This window comes from Cavia porcellus, unplaced genomic scaffold, assembly GCF_034190915.1.
Source record: "Cavia porcellus strain 051 isolate PalLab524CR breed Dunkin Hartley unplaced genomic scaffold, mCavPor4.1 scaffold_16, whole genome shotgun sequence".
NCBI classification, from domain to species: Eukaryota; Metazoa; Chordata; class Mammalia; order Rodentia; family Caviidae; genus Cavia; species Cavia porcellus.
The window spans coordinates 44,644,196-44,662,851 of NW_026947499.1; the positions used below are offsets into that span (position 1 = coordinate 44,644,196).

The following is an 18,656-nucleotide window of genomic DNA, read 5'->3' on the forward strand; positions in this document are numbered from 1 at the left end:
TTCCTGGGTCCCGGGTTCTGGGATGGAGAGAAAAGGCAAAAGCAAACTAGCCTCACCGCCTGATCCCTTGGCCTCAGTTGCCTCCTGCAGAAAACTGAATGCTGTCGTCCATCAGTGAAAAGGAGCTTTATTTCTTTGCACAAATGAACATCTCAAGTCAGGACAGTCAGTTACAAGTGGGAGAATCCTCATCACATAAAAAGCGAGGGTAGAACAAATACTTGAGGTTGTACTTAGCCTTGGCGAGGCAGTACGCAATGGTCTTGTCACACTCACACATGAGTTCGTAGCATTTGTTCTCTGCAGGTCCTGGAAGAAGTAGGGAAACTGAGGTTAGAGCAGGGACCTGCAGAAACTGGATAAATGTCAGAGAAGCCAGTCAGTAAAGCTGGAGGCAGGACAGGTCACAAATTGTATTTGTTCATTTTTTTTTTTGTCTTTTTCTTTTTTTATTGGTACTGGGGATCGAACTCATGACTACATACTTGCAAGACAGGTGCTTATGCCGCTGAGCTAAATCCCCAGCACAAATTGTATTTGTTACACGTGACAATCGAAACAGGAAAGGGAACTTGAAGACCAAATCCAAAGCACACAAACTTTCAGTTTCTCCTCTGTGTCAATGTTATGATTTCATTTAAGGGATCCTTTAGATAAAAAGACTATAGGCACCAGGCAACCATATGGGTTTATAACACCTGTTGTGTTCCTCCTTGATCTTTTTCTTGCCTAACCTCTTTTCTTTTCTTTCTTATTTTATTTTATTTATTTTGAGACAGGGTCTCATCATATAATACAGGCAATTCACAGTGATCCTCCTGCCTCAGCCTCCCAAGTGCTAGGATTACAGCATGTACCACCATGCCCAGTTTGCCTAACCTGTCTGAAGCTGAGTCTTCCCATAAAATGAGGACATAACTCAAAGGTAGACAGTTTGCTTAGCATTCTTGAGGTCCCAGGCTCAATGCCCAGCACTGAAAAACGAAAGTTAATAGACAAAAGGGTAGCATTCTTTGCAGGGTTGGTGGGCAGCCAGAGTAAAAAGCCTATGAAAGTGCCCATCACAGGCTTGGCACAGGACACAGCCTCAGTCTACACTGGCCCCCACCTTTGTGTCTTAGCCCACTTCTCTGGGTCTCCACTAGGTGCTCCTTTGAAAAAATCAGCATAGGGCCAGGGGTAGCTCAGTGTTACAACATTCTAGCATGTACAAGACCCTGGGTTCCAGACCTAACCCTGCAAGCAAAGAACAGCAGCTCATCTTAAGTAAAAACCATGTGTTCTCCTATGCCTGTGTCTCACAGACATAAGGCTGCCACCCCTACATCAGTCTCCTTTGCATGGGGAATTTCATGACTGTAGAAAGCCTCATTTGTGTGGCTTAGCTTCTGCAGTCTCTGGGCCATATCTTTGTCACTCAGCAGGCTCAGCAGCACCAGAAAACAGTTATAGGTGTGGGACTCAGGACACTGAGGATCATCCCACCGAGCCCTGTCAGGAGCTGAGCTGATTAGCAGAGTTAATCTGCATGATTGTACATAGGCCTTCCCAAATATGGTCAGGTGAAGGCGGCTTCAAGATTATTAAATCCCCCTCCTGTTCGTTCATTCATTCATTCATTCATTCATTCATTCATTCATTCATTTATTTATTTGCAGTGCTACAGGTTGAATCCAGAGCTTCTCACTTGGTTGAGTTCTATCACTCAGCTACCCCACCAGTCCCTCTCATTTTTAATAATAAGTATTATTAAAGAAATAAATTACACTAAACAAAGTCTATCCCAGCCACAAGTGGAAAACCAAAATCTTATACTATAAGACACCAATAAAAAAATATACTAAGCAGCCAAGTATGGTACCTCACACCTATAATTCTAGCACTCTGGGGAGGCTGAGACAGGAGGATCACAAATTTGAATTTAACCAGGACAACTTAGTGATTTGGCCAGAATCTGTACCAAAATAAAAAAGTTTAAAAAGGGCCAGAGATGTAGTTCAGATCCTGAATTCGATCCCTAGTGCCCTCTCCCACAATGTGCAAAGCATAAAGAATTTCAACCACAAAAACCAGAGTCAGGCATGCTGGTGCACATGGGAGGCTGAGGCAGGACGATCACTGTGAATTTGAGATCAGCCTGAGCTAGTAGTGAGTTTACAGCCAGCCTGAACAATATAGCGAGACCCTGTGAAGAGCAGTGAAGGTAAAAATCTACAGATTTAAAGCCCAGTGAGTTGTTGCTGCCTCCCGATAGGTGGTGAGCTCCCAAATTGAGTGTTTTGATTTAAAAATCAGAGATTAGCAAGCATAAAAGAGGTTTAGCACCTCTAGTAGAATTTCACAGTGCAGATACTTCCTCTTGCCTACTAGGAAAATTAACACAAGACTGAAAGGAAAGAATCTTACTTCATTGTTAAGCTTCTCACACTCAATGTTAAGGTAAAGTCTGCATGCTTGCAATGCCAGCACTGGAAGCTTGAGGCACCAGCCGGGGCAATCCAGTGATCTATCAAGAGTTTGTCTCAAAAATAATCTAAAAAATTAAAAGGGGTTAGGGGTAACTTAATGTAAAGCTCATGGGTTCACTCTCCTATACTGCAAAACATAAAAATTTTTAAAATGTTTGAAAAGGAGTTGGGTATGGTGGTGCACTTGGGAGGCAAAAGTGGGAGGATCATGAGTTTGAGGCCAGTCTAACCTGCATTGTGAGACTCTCTCAAAAACCAGAACAACACAAAAATAATTCCTACTCCTGCTTTAAAAAAAATTAAATAAAAATCCCTATAATATAAAATTTACCACTGTCAGTTCTAATTAGTACATTCACAATGCTATACATTTATGTACTTTCAAAACAGTTTTATCAACTCAAAAGAAGCCCCTCACTTTCCTTAGCTGAGGCTGAACCCCGGCCAGCACTAGTCTGGTCGCCATCCGCAAGGACTTCTGGATATCTCATATAAATGGAATCATAAGACCTTTGACCCTGGCTTTTTCACACTCAGTATCACATTCTTAAGGTTCATCCATGGGAGAGCAGGGACTTGTGCTTATTGACATAGTACTTAGCATTGGGCACATGCACTATTCCCTCTCTCTCTTTTTCTCTCTCTCTCTACAGTGCTGGGAGTGGAACCCTGATCCTCACACACACCAAGTGAATCCTCTATCCACTGAACAAAACCTCAGCCTACCTGTTTCCTCCTCCTAGACTCTAGGGCCCACTATGTGTTTTGCTCAAAATCTAGCATGAAACCTAGTACAGGGTAAATTCTCAGTCACACTTGTTGAGAGAATATATAAATGCCACGCTTTATTTCCAGTACTCACCCAAACCCAACACCTGCATTTTATTATTTCATTTGACACATGAAAAAAGTGAGATTCTGGTTACTTGACCAAGCTCACTGAGCTAGAAAGGGTTGGACCAAGATTCCAGCCCAGGATCCCCTTACAATTGACAGCTAAATTATTTAGAAGTATTACAGGCTGGGGCTGTAAATATTATAGACAGGGCTGGGCCCTCAGAGATCAGTGCAGAAGACAAGTGTGAGGTGCATTCCTTGAAGGTCGGGCCTCAGGACAGAGAAATGACTGCACCCACATACCTCCCTGGGGGTGAACAACAGTGACTGATATTCTAAACAGGCATCAATCACCTTGGGTGGAGGACTAAAACCTCTGCAACCCATCCCTTCCCAGAAAGCTCTTATCCATTCCATGTGCACTTGCTATGTGATTTTCTTCACCATGTGATTCCCACTTAATATTTTTTTAAAATTTTTAAATTTTATTTAAAGGAGAAAAAAAACAAAACAGTATAAGGGTACAAGTAATACAGAATTTCAAAAAAAACAGTAAGAAATCACTAGTTAATAGATTACATATTGTCATCTTAGAAACAGTTGTTCAAATTACAGGATTAAAGCATACAAAGTGGACATTCAAACAGTGAGACTGCAAACAGTTGTGTTCAATGATCCAACAAAAACTTAGTGACTATACTAATACTCTTACTGGCTGGCCATAGTTTTATCCCACCTCAACCCCACCTTACGATTTCCCATTGGATTAATATTACCTAAGCAGTTGTACTTGTAACTTATATTTTGTCCTACCTTACACCCACCTCCTCTCCTGGTTTTACTCCATAAAACCCCCTTGAGAAGCAGGTTCATTTAATCAATATTATCTAAGCAACTCAACTCATACTTTTATTGGTTGACCATAGTTTTGTCCCACCCCACATCCACTTTGTGATTGTTCACTGGATCAATGTTACCTGAGCAACTACAGGTTGGTAGTTATAATATTTCCCTTATATTATTTGGAGGTCCACTAATCATTCCTATATCACGATGACCTGATGCTTGTTTCTCCTACCTTCTTGAGTGAGAAGGATTCTTTCAAAAGCACTACTTGGCCTGCCTGTTCCCTATTTTGGGGAATTTAAAGGAACCACATTGTTCAAAAAGAATAAAAACATAAAAGTAAAAAATAGCTCCAGTGGGTTAAGCTTAAAATTAAAGCCTGCTAGTAAATATTATTATAGGCTTAAATTTTTTTAATATATTTGTCAGGTCTATAGATGGAAAATGGAACAAACATATAATTAAATAAACAACCACATTCAGAATATCTCCAAACAGAATAAGAACATATTCTTAGCCCAAAAATGCATAATAGGTACTTAGGTTCATTGCATTTGCTTCAGGGAGGACAGTTCTGTAAACAGGTACAGACTCAACCAGCAAACACACCAATGAATACCTCATAAACATCATTTTCCCAGCCGGGTGTGGTGGCACACACCTGTAATCCCAGCATTTGGGAGGCTGAGGCAGGAGGATCACTGAGGGTTCGAGGTCAGCCTGGGCTACAAAGTAAATTGAAAACCAGTCTGAACTATGTAGTGAAACCTTGTCTCAAAAAAAAAAAAAAAAAAAAAAGACAAACCAACAAAATTATCACTTTCCTACAGACAGAACATGTCAACTGAATGGAAAAAGAAAAGATCTTCAGTAGATCTCCCCATCCAGTCTCATTCCGCTTCCTCTTTGCTCATGCCAGAAGTAGCCGTCTGGGGACAAGTCCCTCTCTCTCCCTGGGTCTCAGTTTTCCAGGCCCTAAATGAGAGGGTTGGATAAGATGATGCCCGGGCAGGCACAGACCTCAAATCTGACATTATGTCTCCGTATTAATTTGGCTTTGCTCTTATGCCAGTCAGCTTCTCACTCTAAAATCACCCTCACCTTTCGGACTCCAGGACAGGTCAAGCCTCCAGAAGCTGAGGTTTAGTGGACACTTGAACAGAAAGAAGACAGAAGGAGTAGGAAAGGGAGGAACTACCCTCCTGCAGTCTGCTTATCACATTACAAACCCTTTTCTCTCTTTTGCAAATTCAGCTTCCAGGCAAATTGAAGCTCAGACTGTTGTTGGCTCAAAGTGATGAAACCTCACCCATCTAGGGCCAAATGACTTTCACCAAGGATGCCAAGAGTCTTCAAAAGACAAAGAAGAGACCTTTCTGCAAATAGTGCTGGGCAACTATCTAGCCACATGCCACAGAATGAAGTTAGGCCCCTTCGTTTCACATATAAAGATTAAATCAAAACGTGTCAGTAATCAGGGTCTGGTGCTCCAGGCCTGTAATCCTGGCAGTGTGGGAGGCTGAAGCAGGAAGATTACAAGTTCAAGTCCAGCCTGGGAGTTTTGTGAAACCTATCTCAAAAAATTTTAAAAGGACTGGGAGCCACTCGTGGTAGCACATACTTGGAATCTCAGCACTCTGAGCAGGTAGGTAAGGCAGGATCACTAGTTCAAGGCCAGCACAGGCAATTTAGCAATCTAGCATAACCTCTAAAAATAAATAAACAAATAAAAAATCAATGATCCGAATCTAAGAGTTAAAACTATTAGGAGAAAACACAGAAGTAAATTTTGGATTTGGCAATGGATTCTCAGGTAGGAAATCAAAAGCATGAGCAATGATAGATGAAATAGATAAACTTTTTTAAAAATTAAAAAACCTTTTGAACATCAAGGGCATCAGGAAGAAAATGAAAATCATCCATAGAGTAGGAGGAAATATTTGCAAATCACAGATCTGATAAGAATTAAAACTTCAGGATATGAAAAATTTTTACAATTCAACCACAAAACAATGCAAAGCACCTGAAAAGGTATTTCTTCAAAGACAGAATAAAAGTGGTGAAGAAGCATGTAAACAACTTGATATCTCAATTACAGAAAAGCAGTTAGTCTGGTGGCTGAGTCAGAAGGATAGCCACTTCCAGGTCACCTTAGTCTGCATAGTGAAAACTTGTCTTAAAATAAAGTAAAAAGGTCTAGGAGTGTAGCTCGATGATAGAGCTCTTCCCCAGCATGTGCAAGATTCTGGGTTCAATCCCTAGTCCTGCAGAAAGGAAGGAAAGAAAGGAACGTAAAATGGTCTGTGTACTGTGAAAAACAATTTGGTGCTTCCCAAAAAAGTAAAACAGAATGAGCATGTGACTACTGGGCGTGGTGGTGCACACCTGTAATCCCAGCACTGGGGAGGCTGAGGCAGGAGGATTGTTGTGCATCCAAGACCAGCCTGAGCTACGAAGTAAGCTCAAGGCCAGTCTGAACTGCATAGTGAGGCCTTGTCTCAAAAAGCCAAAAAGAAAAAACCAAAAAAAAAAACCGCAACAAAGAGCATGTGACTAAGCAAGGCCACTCGTAGGCCTACACACCAACTAACTGAAAAGAGATATTCAACTAAGTTATGTTTTTTTATGCATGTTCCCAGTGCCACTACGTACAATGGCCAAAAGGTGGAAATAATTCAATTGTCCATCTTCAGAAGAACAAATAAACAAAATGTGCCAAATCCATACAAGGTAATGAAAACTGTTCATAAAAGAAATGAAGCTAAGTGTGGTGGTACATGCCTATGGGCCCAGCTACTTGGGAGGCTGAGGCAGGAGCATCTCAAGTTTGAGGTAAGCCTGTGAAATTTAGAAACATTTTGTTTCAAAAAAAAAAATGCTGAGCATGTAGCTTTGTGGTAGGATACTCGCCTAATGAAGCACCAATGCATGGTACAATACTGATAAACTTCAAAAACATGAGGCTAAGTGAAAGGAAGCAGACATAAAAGATCACATAGTGCATGATTCTACTTACACGAAATACATAGAATTAGTAAAGTCAAAGATAAAATTCCAGTTTGTAAGGTTTCCAGGTGCTGGAGGTAGGGAGGAATGGGGGAATCGGGGTAGGAGAAGCTGCTTACTTAATGAGCTCTTTGAGAGGGTGAGGTTGAAAATGTTTTGGTGATGCTCCGGCAACTCTGCAGCTGCCCTATCATTAAATTATACACTTTTAAGTGATTTATGGTGTATTTACTGTCAATTAAAAGAAAAATAAAATGATGGAATCAGTTGTCCAGTTCATCTTTAGCTCCCTGGATAAGGTTGAATCACACTACTGAAACTCTAGCTTTAGCCACCGTCTGTCAGTACTCACATCTTTCCTTTTAAAACTGATTATTTTATTTTGTTAACATTATTGCAGTCCTGGAGATTGAACCCAGGGCCTTGCATCTGTTATCCAAGTGCTCTACCATGGAGCTATACCTCCAGCCCTACTTTTAAATTTAGATGAGGCAGGATATGAAGGTAGATACCTTCAATCCCAGCACTCTCAGAGGCTGGGGCAGGAGAATCTCAAATTCCAGCCCAGTTTGGGCAATTTAGCAATGTGGTAAAATCTTGTCTCAAAAAAATAAATACATAAAAATAAAAAAGTGCTGGGATGTAGCTTTTAGCACAAAGGCTCTGGGTTCAATTCCCACTACTGAAAAAAAAAAAAAAAAGGAAACAGTAAATGGAAAGCACTCCTGAGTCTTAAAAATAAGTCTCTCTGCCAGTTGTGGCGATGCACACCTGTAATCCCAGCATCAAGAGGCTGAGGCTGGAGGATTCCCACAAGTTTGAGGCCAGCCTGAATTCAAGGTCAGACTGAATTGTATAGCAGAGACCCTGTCTCAAAACAAACAAACAAACAGACTCACTCCTATTCTTACTGTTTTGTTTAAAAACCAGTAGTTGCTCTGAGGGACACTTAACATTTTTAATTGCAATTTCATTTCCTTCTAATTTAGAAGTAATTGGTTATATGCAACATACACTGAAACATTAGATGTATTATATGACAACTGTCCTCAATAAACATATATTACAGCTTAACATAAATAATTAGTAAACAGGCAGATGCAGTTTTTCCTTCTTCTTTCAAACAGAATCCCACACTTCATTTCTGCTTTTCCAAAGACTACACAGAGCTTTAACTGTTATGTATAGGTATATATGTTGGTACTGGGAATCGAATTCATGACCTCACATGTGCCAAGCAGGCACTGTGGCACTGAGCTATATCCCCGGGCCTTCTATATTTTTATTTTTTAAATTATTTTTCATTAGTACTTTCTTAAAATCAGAATTAAATGCAAGTGTAGAATGCTTCTTGGATAAGACTATAAGCCAGAGCTTCTCTGTTTTAAAAGGAATCAAAGCTGAGGCTGTAGCTCACTGGTAGAACATGTTCCTAGCATGGATGAGGTGCTGGGTTCCATTCCCAGAGCCATAAGAAATAATTAATTAAAGTAAGAAGAAGTCAGCAAATACTAGAGAGTTGTGAAAGCTAAAGGAGCATAGAACTGAGACTTTTTTCTCCACACAGTTAGAAGGATCGGAAGAGGAATAACTTCCTCTGCTTGGAGCATCTAACTTCCAGGTCAGTTAGAGCTATTCTTCTGCACTCCCCTGAACTCTGAGCTTGGAGGACATCGCTGTGTTGTCTTTGTGAGAGTCCTGCATTGAGTCTTTGATTGAAGAACATTCTTCGCATGAAGAATGTCACTGTCATTTCATCCTCCCAGCACTAAGATTATTGACGGAAAAACCAAGGCTTTGAGAGATGGGGGCTGAGCCAAATTTGCACAACTGGAAATGAGTGACAGCAAGATCTGAGCTACAGAGCCACTGAGAAGCAGGCCAGGGTTTGCCAACTCAGGGGTCCCTCGGGGCAGGCAGTGTTCATGAAGTACACAAACAAGACTGATTAAATTTGCCCTTTTGAGGAATAAATGGGCTCACCTCTTATTTTCCTGAAGCAGTTGACTGTATGCTCTTCCTTCTGCCTTCTTGAGGTTTTTTTTTTTTTTAAGAAAAATTTCTCTTTCATAACAAATCAACAGCACGAGGGAAGTATAGTCATTCACACATGGCCTTGATGTCATACAACCGGGGGACAAGGTAGAGTCTGAGCCACATGGCAAAGACAAACCCTGCTTAGAGGTGGAAGCGCCTCTAAACTCTAGCCAGTGGTCTCTACTGGATCTGACTGGAGCTCCTTTTAGGGGCTCCCATTTGTAAAGTTAAATATTCAGATATTCAAATTTTGATGTGAAATGGTTTTATTCTAACTAAGCAATTAGCTGATTTTTGTGGTACTGAGGATTGCACCCAGAACCTCAAGCACACTAAGCAATAGCTTTAACACTAAACTACACCCCTAGCCCTTTTATTTTATTTTGAGATAGGATATCACTAAGCTGCCCAGGTCAGCCTTGAACTTACAACCTGCCTGCTTCAGCCTTCTAGAGTACCTTGGATTATAGGCCTGTTCCACTGCTCTAGCTTGAGTTTTGGAAAAAAAAAAAAAAACTGGATGGAACTCTTTTCACTTCTGAGAGCACAGTAAACCAGGTAAAAGATTTATAGGTAACCAAGGGTCACCAACTTTCAATATAATTATCCCGCTTTTAATAAATGAGCACAGAGTATTCAGGAAAGGAAAAGTGATTTCCCAGTGTCTAAACTGCTGAGTGGTAGGGAAGCCCCAGTGAGTCTCACCTGGCTCAGCCCTCGGGAAGAGCACCAGTGAAATGAACACTCAGGGCTTGGGTTCCATGCAAGTTCCATTCCCATCCCCCACCCATTAGGCCAGGACCCAGCAAGGACTCCAGATCCCCAGCACAGAGTATCTGGGTCAGCACCTCAGAGCTACAGCCCAGGGTGGGGCCCTCACATCATGCCAATGTCCATCCATGCCATTCAAACATCATTTGTTTCATTTTGTTGGGAAACATTGCAAAGTGAGTTACAGAATTGGTGTTCATCACCCTTAAACACTTCAGGCTATGTTTTCCTTTCTTAACTATTAATTTACAAATAATTCAAGAATTAGGCTGGTCTTGAATTCACTATGTATCCCAAGCGGCCTCAAACTTGTAATGATCCTCCTATCCCAGCCTCCTGAACGCTGAGATCACAGGCTTACAACACCACACCTGGATTTCTGAGCTTTTTATATGCTTGCATTAGCTATGGAAACTAGTATAGTACTATTCTGAAAGTTTCTTTTATATTTTTAAACACAAATAATCACTATGGAAAGGTTATTCTGCAATTTGTGTTTTTTTCCATTGTATTGTGCTAGGGATTAAACCCAGGGCTTCACGCATTCGCATTCTAGCAAGTACTTTACTTTTGAGACTACATCCTCAGCCCTTATTTTTAAATTTTTTTTATCTTGACATGATTCCATTAAATTACCATCTGGCCTCAATCTTGTGATCCTACTGCCTCAGCCTCTCTTAAAGAGCTAGAATTATAGGTGTGAGCCTTGCACCAGCTGCAGCTTTTCATTCACATCTTTCTTTGCAAGTGAGCACATAGTTCTACCTTTACCTTAGTGATGGCTGCAAAATATTCCATAGTGAATCATGGGCTTACTTACCCAGACCGCTTGTGATGGACTTTTAGGCTGTTTATACTTGGAGTCATGTCTTTTCCTTTTTTAAAAAAACCCAGACCCCCAAAAACCAGGTTTCTGTTGGAATGTGTGTGTGTGTGTGCATGTGTGTCTTTCAAGTGCCCAGTGTGAAAGAACATTTAGATAAACCCAAAGGGGTGGTCTGTGACATGTTATTACAGCAAGGGCACAGGTGTCCTCCAGGGACCCTGAGGTTGACACATGTGCAGTGATGGGGACTCACCACACTGGATCTGGTGATCGACACACTGCCAGGGGTATCTCTCCAACTTGGGGCTGCAGCCAAACTCTTCAGCACGAGTGTAGCAGCAATCATGTTGGTGGCAGCACCTGTGGGTGTCACATGGGCAGGTAAGTGGAGAAAGGGCACGCTTCTGGATGTCCTCCCTTGCTGGGACGATGGGGGTAAAGACCTCCAAGGAGCCTGTGTCCTCTGCTTGAAGTTTTGTCCCAGCTTTGCCCCTGTGTGCCCTGCACAGCCCCCGTCTCCAGCCATGCCCAGGCCTGCCACTGCCAGCCTCACTCCGAGGTTTTAAGCTCTAATCAGCAGGCCTCTTCTCTTCCTGGAGTGAGCTCCAAGACTGTCTGTGTGGGACCCTCTGCCTGGGACAACTCATACTGTGTTTCAGCCCCCGCCTCAGGGTGTCATCTAAGCCTCCTCCTACCTCCCCAGCCTGCAACAGTCTCCTTGTTACACCTGCTCCTGAAACCCAGGCTCCCCTTCTAGGGCAGGTTTGTGATGAGTCTTCACTGACAACCTCATTAGCATCTGTTCTTCTGGATGATAGACTCCCCACGATGTGCCCAGGGCCCAGCCCCAGGCCTGCCACATAATAGGGCCTCAATAAACATTTACTGTCGAAAAACTCCCTAAGGAGCACTCAAACCTGTCATTCATCATTCATTCATTCATTCCCCGAGATTCTCCCCATCTGCAATTGGTCTCACTCTGCTGAGCCCTCAACAGAGTGTGGCACAGCAGTCAGTCAGCTCTTGCCCTGATTTCAGGAAGCCCCCAGCCTGGGGAAGGAGACAGGCTGGCCACCAGACCATATCACCACATCACCATGTGGTGATAAGTTCTGGGATGCATGATAAGCAGAGGGACTGTGGGAGCCCACAGGAGGTGGCAGAAGCCAGGAGATTTCAAGGAAGACTTCCTGGAGGTGGCAGAAGCCTGAGCTGGCTCTGCAGGATGAGCAGACAACCAGCCTGTGGAAGTGTATGGGTGACAGCAGGAGCTTCCAAGGCTCAGGGGTAGTAAGCCAAGACCTCCTGCAGACAGTCACATCTGAGATAGTTGTGAGGACACCATATAGCACTGTAAGGACAATGAACAAATTCCTGGACCTTAACAGTTTACTTATCAAGGGCATGATTTGTATTTTCTCCTAAGGTGATGACTTCAAAGTGGCTTTTGCTAAAAACCATGACTCTTCAGTTGAGCCTACAGATGCCCAAAAGGTAAGCAAAGGTAGAACAAAGCTTGATCTTCCTTTTGCAAAACTCTGGGTTTCTTAGCTCTTAATTTACCTACCCTGTCTCATCCCCTGCAGGACAGAGGACACCAGGATAAGAGATTTATAGGGACTCCCAGATTTCTATTGCCCTACACCTACAGCCACTTGGATTCCAGCAGAGCTTTGCAAGACGGAAATTGCCCTGCAAGTCACAAAGATTCAAGCTAAGCTATGAGACCAGGACTGAAGCTATCATTGACCAGACACCAGCCCACTACAACCACCCTGTAAACCTGGCTCCTTGGATCCAGCAATGGCCCCCACCAGCTATGACCCAAGAGGGAGTCCTTTTCCTTATCATTTTACCTTTTTTTGGTACTGGGGATTGAATTTGCAACCTCACACTTGCCAAGTATGTGCTTATGCTACTGAGCTAAATCCCCAGCCCTTACCTTTCAATTTAAGCTCTTTTCCTGCAAATTTGTATTTTAGTTTTAATTTCCATTATCACTAAAGCAAGGACCCACACTAACTGGTGACACAGCTTCCCATCAGGAGGAAGCAGCCAAATCCCATGCTGTGTTATTTACTGGTTTTGTGTGGGAATGGGGGAGTGGTCACACCTCACAGAGCCTCAGGGCTTTCATCTGTAAAATGGGTCTGAACACTGCAGGCTTCTCTTTAAGCAGGGACATGAGGGTAAATGACAAAGCCACAGAAGGATGTCAGGCCACACCTCTGCACACAGCAGGCCCTGCTCACATGTAGCAAAGGCAGAGGTTGGGGATGTGAATGCAGCCAGGTCACCTAGATTCAGATCCCAGCTCCCATACCTCCTACTCTGTGCAGCCCCAGCCAAGTAACTTAATATCTCTGTGCCTGAGCTTCCTTGTCTATGAAATGGGGTTGTTTTGATGACCTGCGGGGATTCTCAGAACAGTTTCTAGTGCATAGTAAGTCTGGTTAGCTTAGTCAGGTAGCATAAAAGCCCATGGCCAAGGTCAGAGCTGGATGTGGAGGTGCACTCTGAGAGAGTTAAGGCAGCAATCTAGATGGGCAATCTAGTCATTTGAAGAGACCTTGCTTCAAAATTGAAAATAAAATGGGCTGGAGATGTAGTGGGGGGTGTGTGTGCGTGTATGCCTGAGACACAAACCACCACCATAGGATAGAGGACCAACATCCCCCAGGCCCTTAATTCATTACTCATTAAAATATGACTTGTGCTCTCCTCTGAAGCAGTCAGGGATTTGAAAGTTGCTTTTGTTAGAAACAAAACAAACAAATGCGACAAAACTAAGAACAACGACTCTTCAGTTAGCAGTGGGTAACTAAAAGCAGAACAAAACTTGACCTTCACTTGTATATCTCTCCTCCTCCTTTTAATTATGTTTATTGGTACAACTTAGATACGCATAAAGGTCATATTCATCATAGGGAATTTGCACCCGTATATGATATATTTTGATTTCACTTTTTTGGTATGTCTCTTTTACAACTAAAAATTTGGTTCAGATCCTTCCTCAACCCTGCTTTATAGGCACAGTTAATCATTTAGAGTGTCTGTCTAAAAACTGGTAAAACAAGGTTGATTAGCCCTAACTGTACATAACTTATCTCATCTCTCTTTAAGACTGAGGACACCAAGATAAGAGATTTACACAGAGCCACTGAGCTCCCGACAGGCACCAAGAAGTCTTCATGCATTGTCTTAAACCCATGTCAGCGTGGATTCCAACCCAGCTTCTATAAAACTGATCTTTCCCAAAGATCAACAGCCACCTCATGGGTCTCAAGAGACAAGGACTTCTTGAGAGCCGTCATGCAAAACCAGAATCGAGAGAAGGATCAAGCAGACCTTTGCTCAACCTCAGCCTCTCTGGAAAAATTGGCCTCCTTCCTTTTTTTTTTTTTTTTTCCTTTTTATCGGTACCGGGGATCAAACTCACAACTGCCTGCTTGCAAGGCAGGTGCTTATGCTGCTGAGCTAAATCCCCAGCCTGGCCTCCTTCCTTTTTAATGGGACCGTGTTCCCTTCAGCTCAGGCTGAAACTCCTTTCCTTTTCTCATTGCTTTCTAACCCTGACTAATAAATCAGCCCACATCACTCCCTCACACCACAGGCAATGCTTTTCTGCTAGTGTTAAGAACTTCTCTGGGCTGGACTTACTGGGTACCACAGCTTCATTGGTCACTGTTTCAGGAGGAGCTCTGCCTGCAGGACGATCCCAAAGCATGCTGGGATCTTTTGGGATAAAGCCTGGCTTCAGTTTTATATATTTCCTTATGGGCTCAACTACTCCAGGGCTTGGGTGGGGCTTCTAGTTTGGGCCTAAATAGGCACTCACCTGTCAGTGTCATCCAGAGGCTTGCCATGGCCTCCCAGGCCACAAAAACAACCATATTTTGCATAGGCTAGGGGAGGTCGAGTTCCCACACAACTCACAGTATCCGCCAGTTCCAATATCCCACGTCGGTACACGTGTGACCTCCTGGATGCTGGAGGATAAACAGAAGTTACAGCCTATAGGTCACGACTTCCCTGGCTCTAGGGAAGGGCCCTGGCCTGAGAAGGGGCAGGTATTACAGCCTAACCAGATTCAAATCCCACTTCCAAACTGTGTGACCTTGAGCAAATTATGAACCTCTTTGTGCCTCAGTCTCCTCATATGAAATGAAGGATAAGGTGACCTAACAGAATAAAGGAGAGACAGTAGGCACAAAGCACCTGGTGGATAACAAACTCTGTTACAATTGTTATCCTCAAGGCAGGGAAAATGAGGCACTGGTCACACAGCATGAGCAATGATAGCACTGGGCCTTTGCACAGGTCATTCCCTCTTCCTGGAACGCCCTGCAACTCTTCATCCTGTTAAGTTTAGACACAGACTACAAATCATGTATCAAGTGTTTGCCTGGCAGTTGCACTGGGCACTTGGGCATCAGAGCTAAATAGTGTTTCTATCATCAAGGTAGGTGCCTCTGGGGACTTCCTAGTCCCTGGTCCCATCCTTCTCCCTGACTCAGGGCCCCTGCCAAAGAGCAGCTTCCTTTCCGTCAGGGAGGCCCCAGGCCTGGGCCCAACACTTCTTTAGATCTTGGCACAGCCCTGACACATAGTGGTACTGAGGAATATGACTGGGACCTCTCACCAGCGGACTGGTAGGAAGAAGAAGGTTCCCATAGCCCACGAGTACATGAGCTGAGGCTTCAACCCAGGCTCTGACTCATAAACCAGTGCTCCTTCCTTCTTTCTTGCTCAGTAATGGCAGGGAAAGAGGAAGCCTGCTGGGTACCGGACTGAGAGATACAGCAGCAGACAGAGAGTGATGCATACCCAGAAACAGGCCTCCCTAGTGTTCCAGGAATTGAAGACAGTAGAGGTCTGTGCCTGGGATTTGGCCATCACATCTCTTTCTTATCCTAATCTCCAACCTCTTTTTGAGGCACTGTGGGGTTGAAGCCAGGGCTTTTGCCCCCAGCCCCTTTCTTTGTTCAATTTTGTGGCAAAAACTTGCTAAATCATTAAATAGCCAACGTTGCGCCAAAACTTGTGATCCTCCTGCCTCAGCTTTCCAGAATGCTGGGATTACAGTAAAGGCCACCATGATTGGGTCTTTTAACTCTTGATTAGAACAGGTTTTTTGGGAGGAGTCAGGACTAACTTTAAATCCAATTTTTTTTCCTGAGGGAAAAAGTAGCATATTTGTGCGTGTGTGGGAGGATAGAGATATATCAAGAAGAAAATGTGGAAAGGAAGTTCAGAGTTCACAGTTTTACCTTCCTCTCTGCATGACTGGTCCCCACTCTCCCAGCAGCCCACATATATGTTTCAGTTGCCAGGCATCGTGGCACATGTCTATAATCTCAGCACTTGGGAGGCTGAGGCAGGTGGATCACTGTGAGTTCAAGGACAGCCTGAACTACATAGTAAGATCCTAACTCAAAAAACAATCAATCATCAATCGATCAATCAATCAATAAAATGGGCTCTTGTGAGAGATTGTTCTTTAGAAGAAAGAAAAGAGCCAATTGTGTATTTCTAAACACATATCTGCCTCAAACTGTCCATGGCTTTGAGGTCCTGCTATTGCACCCAAGGCACGGGAAGGGGTCACTCCCACCTTTCCAACCCCTGTCTCCTGCAGCAACAGTCATGCCCTGTCTTCACAGTTATATCCTTTATAAAGGGGACCTCTGACTTGGGCAGCTCTGGCACACTTCCTGAGGTCTGTGACTTCTGGATCCACCAAGCCTCATGGCACACACTTACCTCAGCACTCTGAGCAAGGCACCTGTCCAACACCATACCCTGAAGCCTTCTGCCCTTTCCTGACCATTTTCTATATCTCAGGGCCTAGGAACTGCCCGGCAAGTGACCTAGGCACAGGGTGAACACCCATGCTGGGTTTTGAATTAAAGAAAACACCCTCTTTGTGCCAACATGGGCGGGGTGGGTCAGGCTGGGTCTGTTTGCTGTCTGCTGGTTGTGGGCAGCCTTGCAGGCACACAGCTTCCTCTGGGAGTGCTGGGCTGGTCGGCACCCGCAGGTTCCAGGGTGCATGCACAGGTACATTTGTACTTCTATGCCTGTGTGTGACTGAGTTTGTCCTGGAGCTGTCCTGAGTGCTCTGTGGTTTTACACTCACATGCTCCCCTGAGCACATCTTTGTTGATCTGCAGCATGGATCTGTGTAGAGGCCACCTGAGTGCCAAGGGGAGGCTGAGGCTGATCTTGTGCCTGGGTGTCTCTGTGCTTGAGGGGTCTGTATATTCCCTGACTAAATCTGTGCACCCAGGAATTGGCAGTCCCCCAGGGACCTCTCTAGGTATCACTTCCAGGGAGAGGTCGGGAGCTGCTTCTGTCTCCGCTTCTCCCACTGCCTGATGGTTCTACCAAGACTACACAGACAGGAAGCCCGGTGGTTAGAGGAGTGCAAGAGCTCTGGCTTTCCGGGGAGGGCTACAAGGAATGGGGAGTAAGTCACAGGCTGAGCCATCTTAGGATAAGGGTAAATCTGAGTGCTTGGGTGAGGTGAGTGGGTGGCAAGGCCGGGAGAGGAGGAGAGCACAGGGTTTCTGGGTGCCTGGGAAAGATGAGTGTTGTGCACCAGAAGAGAGGAGAGGTTGGCGCACGGGAGAGCGGGAGGGAGGGAGTCGGGTTGGTACTCACTGTCTGATGAATTCTGGCTGGCTGCGGGTCTAGACCCTGGCAGCAACAACAGCAGGAAGAGCAGCAGCATTCTGGACGTGCACGGACGTAGCGGACCCGGACCCGTCGCAGGACTGCAGGTGTGGAACTGTCCGCCAGGCTAGTGTAATCCTCAAGGCCACCGACCCCCGCCTCGGGCTCCGCCCCAGCCTCACCTTCCCCGGGCGGGCCGGGCGGAGCCACAGGGGGCGGGCCCCTGGGGCCTCGTGGGGCGTCCTCCAGACCTCTGCACCTGGGGCTCCTGTGGGCTCCACAGGCCAGTCCGAGCGCGGGGGCAGCCTCAGGGATGCCTGCGTGGAGACAGTGAGCAGAAAGGGGCCGCTCCCCACGCCCACCTGGGTCCCCGGAAGGCATGGAGTCTGGGAGAGGGGTAGTGCTCAATTTACCATACACCCCTGCTGGCCTCCGACTGGGATCCAGCAGAATCCGGAGTCTTGGGAGCTACATCCTCACTCATCCTTTTTTTTTTTTTAAATTATTTTTTGTCTTTTTCCTTTTTATCGGTACCGGGGATCGAACTCACGACTGCCTGCTTGCAAGGCAGGCGCTTATGCCGCTGAGCTAAATTCCCAGCCCCTTATCCTTATTTTTTAACCTTACCATTTTGAGACAGGGTCTCACTAAATCACTAAATTGCCCAGCCTGGGCTTGAACACAAACTGTGATCCTCCTGTGTCAGCCTTTAGTGTGCTGGGATTATAGGCTCTGTCCAACGTGCCTGGTCTTAAGACCTTTTAAAGTGTAGGGAATCTTGTTCTCCTGCTGTCCTTCAAAATCACTGTCCCTCCATTCTTCAGTCTCCTATCTCCCTACCACCACCACCACAGCAGTGGGGAAACAGGCATAAAGATGAGCCCAGATCCCAGGGGATTTTGGTAATACACAGGGCTGGCCTGGGGAGGGCACTCTCTTCGCGTCCAAGCTGCACAGTGCCTCCTCCAGGTGCCCGTGGGAGCCAGGGAAGGTGTACCCAACAGGTGCTCAATACTGAAAAGACAATTGTGCACCGTGTCTGTTGCCTTTTATCCCTGATGCCAGCACTACCCAATTAGTCAACAATTTCTGCTGCTTTCAACTCTCCAGTAACCTAGGACTCGAAGTAGGTGCTGTGTCATATCTCCATGGTCAAATGTTACTAAGGATGACAATGGCCAGAATGAAAG

General features: G+C 44.7%; 1 protein-coding gene across 1 annotated transcript; it reads right to left on the reverse strand.

The window, feature by feature from the left end:
• Window positions 1-151: 151 nt before the first annotated feature.
• Pla2g10 (phospholipase A2 group X) lies at window positions 152-17,619 on the reverse strand. Its single transcript, XM_013141631.2, has 4 exons — window positions 17,455-17,619; window positions 14,630-14,780; window positions 11,045-11,151; window positions 152-309 (listed from the first exon to the last, which is right to left on the reverse strand). The coding sequence occupies exons 1-4, from the start codon at window positions 17,522-17,524 to the stop codon at window positions 167-169; spliced, it is 471 nt and encodes a 156-aa protein (XP_012997085.2). The 5' UTR covers window positions 17,525-17,619; the 3' UTR covers window positions 152-166.
• Between the last annotated feature and the right edge of the window lie 1,037 nt (window positions 17,620-18,656).

What these genes read in the sequence shown, in the direction of transcription:
- Pla2g10 (XM_013141631.2), bottom strand. Translation starts at nt 17,524, where the DNA reads ATGCTGCTGCTCTTCCTGCTGTTGTTGCTGCCAGGGTCTAGACCCGCA. An exon ending in CAGCCAGAATTCATCAGACA is followed by an intron (nt 14,781 to 17,454) that starts GTGAGTACCAAC and finishes TTTATCCTCCAG; the next exon opens with CATCCAGGAGGTCACACGTG. An exon ending in CGATCACCAGATCCAGTGTG is followed by an intron (nt 310 to 11,044) that starts GTGAGTCCCCAT and finishes TACTTCTTCCAG; the next exon opens with GACCTGCAGAGAACAAATGC.